Raw genomic sequence first — 7,500 nt, 5'->3', positions numbered from 1 at the left:
TTGAGCCGATAAACTCCAAAAGACTTGAAATTTATAGTTTTAGGCATTATGATCGGTTTTCGAAAGATAAGCTCATTTATGGCTCATCTACGACAATAACAAGATGATGACAGGTCAGTGCAGAATGCAGTGTAGGAGAAACCAAAGGCAGACTTTGCAATGAAGTATATAGACGAAAAGTTGTACATTGTATCTAAGAATGTCATGTGATACAGCCTTTCAGGCCACCTATCACGGGGTATGAAGAGCCATGTATTTTTTTTCATATCATCTGATGTACTAGAAGACGCACATGATATACCTTAAATTCGGTATATAATATTCCGTTTATCAAATGTACCAATACATGCCCACGCCTAAACAGAGTGCCGGAGTGGTAAATGAATCGATGTAGCATACTGTAAACGATCCTAAACACCCATGTAAACGACTCTAAACACCTGTAAACAACCCGAAACACAATCCTAAACACCCCTGAAAACAACCATGTAAACACCCCTGTAAACAACCATGTAAACACCCCTGTAAACAACCATGTAAACACCCCTGTAAACAACCATGTAAACACCCCTGTAAACAACCATGTAAACACCCCTGTAAACAACCATGTAAACACCCCTGTAAACAACCATGTAAACACCCCTGTAAACAACCATGTAAACACCCCTGTAAACAACCATGTAAACACCCCTGTAAACAACCATGTAAACACCCCTGTAAACAACCATGTAAACACCCCTGTAAACAACCATGTAAACACCCCTGTAAACAACCATGTAAACACCCCTGTAAACAACCATGTAAACACCCCTGTAAACAACCATGTAAACACCCCTGTAAACAACCATGTAAACACCCCTGTAAACAACCATGTAAACACCCCTGTAAACAACCATGTAAACACCCCTGTAAACAACCATGTAAACACCCCTGGAAACAACCATGTAAACACCCCTGTAACCAACCATGTAACCACCCCTGTAAACAACCATGTAAACACCCCTGTAAACAACCATGTAAACACCCCTGTAAACAACCATGTAAACACCCCTGTAAACAACCATGTAAACACCCCTGTAAACAACCATGTAAACACCCCTGTAAACAACCATGTAAACACCCCTGTAAACAACCATGTAAACACCCCTGTAAACAACCATGTAAACACCCCTGTAAACAACCATGTAAACACCCCTGTAAACAACCATGTAAACACCCCTGTAAACAACCATGTAAACACCCCTGTAAACAACCATGTAAACACCCCTGTAAACAACCATGTAAACACCCCTGTAAACAACCATGTAAACACCCCTGTAAACAACCATGTAAACACCCCTGTAAACAACCATGTAAACACCCCTGTAAACAACCATGTAAACACCCCTGTAAACAACCATGTAAACACCCCTGTAAACAACCATGTAAACACCCCTGTAAACAACCATGTAAACACCCCTGTAAACAACCATGTAAACACCCCTGTAAACAACCATGTAAACACCCCTGTAAACAACCATGTAAACACCCCTGTAAACAACCATGTAAACACCCCTGTAAACAACCATGTAAACACCCCTGTAAACAACCATGTAAACACCCCTGTAAACAACCATGTAAACACCCCTGTAAACAACCATGTAAACACCCCTGTAAACAACCATGTAAACACCCCTGTAAACAACCATGTAAACACCCCTGTAAACAACCATGTAAACACCCCTGTAAACAACCATGTAAACACCCCTGTAAACAACCATGTAAACACCCCTGTAAACAACCATGTAAACACCCCTGTAAACAACCATGTAAACACCCCTGTAAACAACCATGTAAACACCCCTGTAAACAACCATGTAAACACCCCTGTAAACAACCATGTAAACACCCCTGTAAACAACCATGTAAACACCCCTGTAAACAACCATGTAAACACCCCTGTAAACAACCATGTAAACACCCCTGTAAACAACCATGTAAACACCCCTGAAAACAACCATGTAAACACCCCTGTAAACAACCATGTAAACACCCCTGTAAACAACCATGTAAACACCCCTGTAAACAACCATGTAAACACCCCTGTAAACAACCATGTAAACACCCCTGTAAACAACCATGTAAACACCCCTGTAAACAACCATGTAAACACCCCTGTAAACAACCATGTAAACACCCCTGTAAACAACCATGTAAACACCCCTGTAAACAACCATGTAAACACCCCTGTAAACAACCATGTAAACACCCCTGTAAACAACCATGTAAACACCCCTTTAAACAACCATGTAAACACCCCTGTAAACAACCATGTAAACACCCCTGTAAACAACCATGTAAACACCCCTGTAAACAACCATGTAAACACCCCTGTAAACAACCATGTAAACACCCCTGTAAACAACCATGTAAACACCCCTGTAAACAACCATGTAAACACCCCTGTAAACAACCATGTAAACACCCCTGTAAACAACCATGTAAACACCCCTGTAAACAACCATGTAAACACCCCTGTAAACAACCATGTAAACACCCCTGTAAACAACCATGTAAACACCCCTGTAAACAACCATGTAAACACCCCTGTAAACAACCATGTAAACACCCCTGTAAACAACCATGTAAACACCCCTGTAAACAACCATGTAAACACCCCTGTAAACAACCATGTAAACACCCCTGTAAACAACCATGTAAACACCCCTGTAAACAACCATGTAAACACCCCTGTAAACAACCATGTAAACACCCCTGTAAACAACCATGTAAACACCCCTGTAAACAACCATGTAAACACCCCTGTAAACAACCATGTAAACACCCCTGTAAACAACCATGTAAACACCCCTGTAAACAACCATGTAAACACCCCTGTAAACAACCATGTAAACACCCCTGTAAACAACCATGTAAACACCCCTGTAAACAACCATGTAAACACCCCTGTAAACAACCATGTAAACACCCCTGTAAACAACCATGTAAACACCCCTGTAAACAACCATGTAAACACCCCTGTAAACAACCATGTAAACACCCCTGTAAACAACCATGTAAACACCCCTGTAAACAACCATGTAAACACCCCTGTAAACAACCATGTAAACACCCCTGTAAACAACCATGTAAACACCCCTGTAAACAACCATGTAAACACCCCTGTAAACAACCATGTAAACACCCCTGTAAACAACCATGTAAACACCCCTGTAAACAACCATGTAAACACCCCTGTAAACAACCATGTAAACACCCCTGTAAACAACCATGTAAACACCCCTGTAAACAACCATGTAAACACCCCTGTAAACAACCATGTAAACACCCCTGTAAACAACCATGTAAACACCCCTGTAAACAACCATGTAAACACCCCTGTAAACAACCATGTAAACACCCCTGTAAACAACCATGTAAACACCCCTGTAAACAACCATGTAAACACCCCTGTAAACAACCATGTAAACACCCCTGTAAACAACCATGTAAACACCCCTGTAAACAACCATGTAAACACCCCTGTAAACAACCATGTAAACACCCCTGTAAACAACCATGTAAACACCCCTGAAAACAACCATGTACACACCCCTGCAAACCACCCTGCACACACCCCTGTAAACCACCACGTAAACCCCCCTGTAAACACCCATGTAAACACCCCTGTAAACAACCATGTAAACACCCCTGTAAACGACCATGGAACGACCCGGTAAACGACCTAAAACCCATGGAAAAAGCAACCAGGTAAACACCCCGGTAAACAAACCATGTAATACCCCTGTAAACAACCATGTAAACTCCCGCTGTAAAACAACCATGTAAAACCCCTGGTAAACAACCATGTTGTAAACACCCCTGTAATAACAACCATGTTAACACCCTGTAAACAACCAGTGGTTAAAACACCCCTGTAACACAACCCGTGTAAACACCCCGTGTAAACAACATGTAAACACCCCTGTAAACAACCTGTAGAAACACCCCTGTAAACAACCATGTAAACACCCCTGAAAACAACCATGGGATAAACCCCTAGATAATACAACCCTGTATGTACGACACCTACCTCGTGAAATCCCCTCCCGCACGTCTACGCCCCAACCCCCCCCAGGGTCGGGATTAGTTCGGAGTTCAGCACATCCCGCTGGTTGCAACTGTGGGTGACGATGGCACATTGCTGTCTACTGGGGAGGAGAGCCACGCCTATGTGGGAGGTGTTCTCGGACGAAGGGTGCAATGTCACGACCTCCTACGACCCCACTACGACGACCCCCGTTAGCTGGACGACCACGGAATTCACTGCAGTCTTCCTTGTTCCACCGGAGAGTGAGTGGTGCGGAATTCGTCGTTTTACTTGGAGGATAGCGAAAATGTTTTCGTTTTTATTTTACATACACATACAAACACACACGCGTACACCTACGGATACACATACACATAAACATGCACACACACACACACACACACACATACATACACACACACACACCTACCCCTGCGATTACACATACGTATGCACATGCACACACACACACACACACACGCACACGCACACGCACACGCACACGCACACGCACACGCACACGCACACACACACACACACGTACACACACACACACACACGTACACATGCGCATACCCACATACGCATGCGCATACCCATACCCATACCCATACCCATAACCATACCCATACCCATACCCATACCCATACCCATACCCATACCCATACCCATACCCATACCCATACACACACATATATATATATATATATTTATATTTATGTGCGTGTGTGTATGTGTAAATACATGTATTTATCTATTGTTTGTGCTACAAAAAGGACAGTAAAACAACATTCCGTCAACAATAAAAAAAAAATATATATATATATATATATATATATCACAGTCTTCCTGATATTGTCTTCAAATTCCCGTTTTCAATGATGGAAGTAACGATCCTTCCCTTTTTCTTTTTCTCTAATTTCCCGTTTTCTATCCCAACAGTGACTACGTTTTCCCTCTTTACCTGGTTTCCTACACCCTCTATTCCCTCTTCGGTGTCTCTGTTACCTTCTTCGTCGGCTCTATCGTTTCGCTTTTCACAAGTAAGTCTTTTATTTTTAATTATTTCGTGAAAATTGAGATATAAAGATAGAATTACGATAGCATATTTATCTTTCTAAAATACAGATATAGAGTTACGATAGGACAGATATCTTTAAGATACATATAAAAATAGAGTTGCGATAGCACAGGTATCTATAAGATAAAGGAAAGTGATACAACAATTTTTTTACGATATATTGACTATATGCTAAGATAAATAGTTGAGATATATAGTCTTAATTTATATAAATCATGGAATTACAAACTTGACACTTGATTTTTTGACACGTGATGTATCGAATCAGAATCAGCAAGACCTTTTTATCAGTTAATTGAATACACAATATAATCAAGGGAAACATACAGGTTTTAAAGAATCTCTCATATAGTTGATACAGTAATGAATAAGAAATATATTTTGATAGCGATGATAGCAACAACAAAAGAAATTATAACAATGCCAAGATTAAGAACACGATAAGAACATCAAAAACAAGAATGATATGAACAACAACAAAGCCAAATACCGATAATAACAACAACAACAAAGACAGCAATGACACTAACAACAAAAAACAAAAAACAAAATAAACGATACCAACACCATAACAAAAAACAACAACAATAAAAATACTAACAAAAAAACTCACTCAAACTAACCCATCCCCCCTCTCCCCCTTCTTCCCTCTCTTCCCCCTCTTCCCCCTCCCCTTTCTCCCCCCTCTTCCCCCTCTACCCCCTCCCGTTTCTCCCCCTCCCCCTCCCTCCTGACAGAACCCTGGGCAGCTGACAAATCGGGCAAGATTTACGTTCATCCTACGTTCTACAAACTCCTGAAGAAGTGGGAGGAGCGACATCCGCCTCAGGACCCGGCTGCTAGTAACAAGAATCTTATCAGTTTGGAAAAGTTCTAGGGGGGAGTCTAGGTGGGGGAGGAGGAGGGGGGAGGAGGAGGAGGAGGAGGGAGGGGGAGGAGGAGGGGGATGGAGGGGTGAAGGGAAGGGCAAGAATCTTATTACTTTGGAAAAGTTCTAGGGGGGAGTCTAGGTGGGGGAGGAGGGGGGGAGGGAGATAGGAGAAAAGGGAGGGGGAGGGAGGGGTGAAGGCGGAAGAAGGGAAAAAAGATTCTCATTTTTTTTTATTAACATTTTATTTATTATAATTAAATTAATAATTATAATAACAAAAACATTTATTTTAATTTTTTTTTATATTTTTTTTTAAAAGAGGGAGGGAGGGAGGGAAGGGGGTTTGAGGGAAGGATAGGGGAAAGAGAGAGGCTAGGGGGGTGGGATCGTTGGGAAAAATAGGGATGTTGCTAGCTTGGGAGAGAAATAGAGAGATAGAGTGCGTGAGTGTATGCATGAGTCAGTCTGTCAATCGGGCAGTTAAGATATATCAGCCAGTCATAACATATGTATAAACACACACACACACACACACACACACACACACACACACAGCAACACACAACACACACAATATATATATAGATGTTCGTATGTATATATATATATATATATAATATATATATATATATTTTTTTTTTTTTTTTTTTTTTTTTTTATATACACACACACACACACATACATATATATATATATATATATATATATATATATATATATATATATATATATATATTATATGTGTATATATATATATATATATGCGTGTGTGTGTATGTGTGTAGAGGTAGAGAGATAGATAGATAGATAGAGAGAGAGAGAGAAAGAGAGAAAGAGGGAGAGAGGGAGAGAGGGAGAGAGGGAGAGAGGGAGAGAGGGAGAGAGGGAGAGAGGGAGAGAGGGAGAGAGAGAGAGGGAGAGAGAGAGAGAGAGAGAGAGAGAGAGAGAGAGAGAGAGAGATGAGACATCTAATATTATTATATAATAGAGAGTAGATGAGAGACAGGATGAGCGATGTGATTTGGACAGAGGGAGAGAGAGAGAGAGAGAGAGAGAGAGAGAGAGAGAGAGAGACAGACAGAGAGAGACAAAGAGAGACAGAGAGAGAGAGAGATCGATAGATAGATAGAGAGAGAGGGAAATAGATAGATAGATAGAGAGATAGACAGATAGATAGATAGATAGATAGATAGATAGAGAGAGAGAGAGAGAGAGAGAGAGAGAGAGAGAGAGAGAGAGAGAGAGAGAGAGAGAGAGAGAGAAAGAAAGAGAGAGAGGGAGAGAGAGAAATAGATATATAAAAGAAAGAGAAATACATTTTCTCATGATCAAGTGAAAAAGAAGAAATGTATTTAAACTATAGTAAAGCATGAATAGGCATATATTGAATTCTGCAACGAATCGGTCAATGTAAATATGTAGTCAAAGGATTTGATTGTTTTTTGACATTAATTTAGGAATATTCAACAGATTTTTTTT

At 40.8% G+C, this 7,500-nt stretch overlaps 1 protein-coding gene across 1 annotated transcript in view; it reads left to right on the top strand.

The window, feature by feature from the left end:
* LOC122255378 (sodium-dependent multivitamin transporter) overlaps nt 1-6,064 on the top strand; it is an 11,898-nt gene extending 5,834 nt beyond the window's left edge. The window contains exons 6-8 of the mRNA XM_086554691.1: nt 4,118-4,339; nt 5,012-5,112; nt 5,888-6,064. Of these exons, the coding sequence (XP_086410817.1) occupies nt 4,118-4,339; nt 5,012-5,112; nt 5,888-6,027 (463 nt within the window). The 3' untranslated portion in view covers nt 6,028-6,064. The remainder of the gene's footprint in view (nt 1-4,117; nt 4,340-5,011; nt 5,113-5,887) is intronic.
* Nucleotides 6,065-7,500: the final 1,436 nt, after the last annotated feature.

The sequence above is a fragment of the Penaeus japonicus genome, unplaced genomic scaffold, assembly GCF_977035675.1.
Source record: "Penaeus japonicus unplaced genomic scaffold, GWHDUDI00000001_assembly GWHDUDI00000030, whole genome shotgun sequence".
In the NCBI taxonomy this organism is placed as follows: Eukaryota; Metazoa; Arthropoda; class Malacostraca; order Decapoda; family Penaeidae; genus Penaeus; species Penaeus japonicus.
This window is presented reverse-complemented; position numbering and strand designations above follow the sequence as displayed.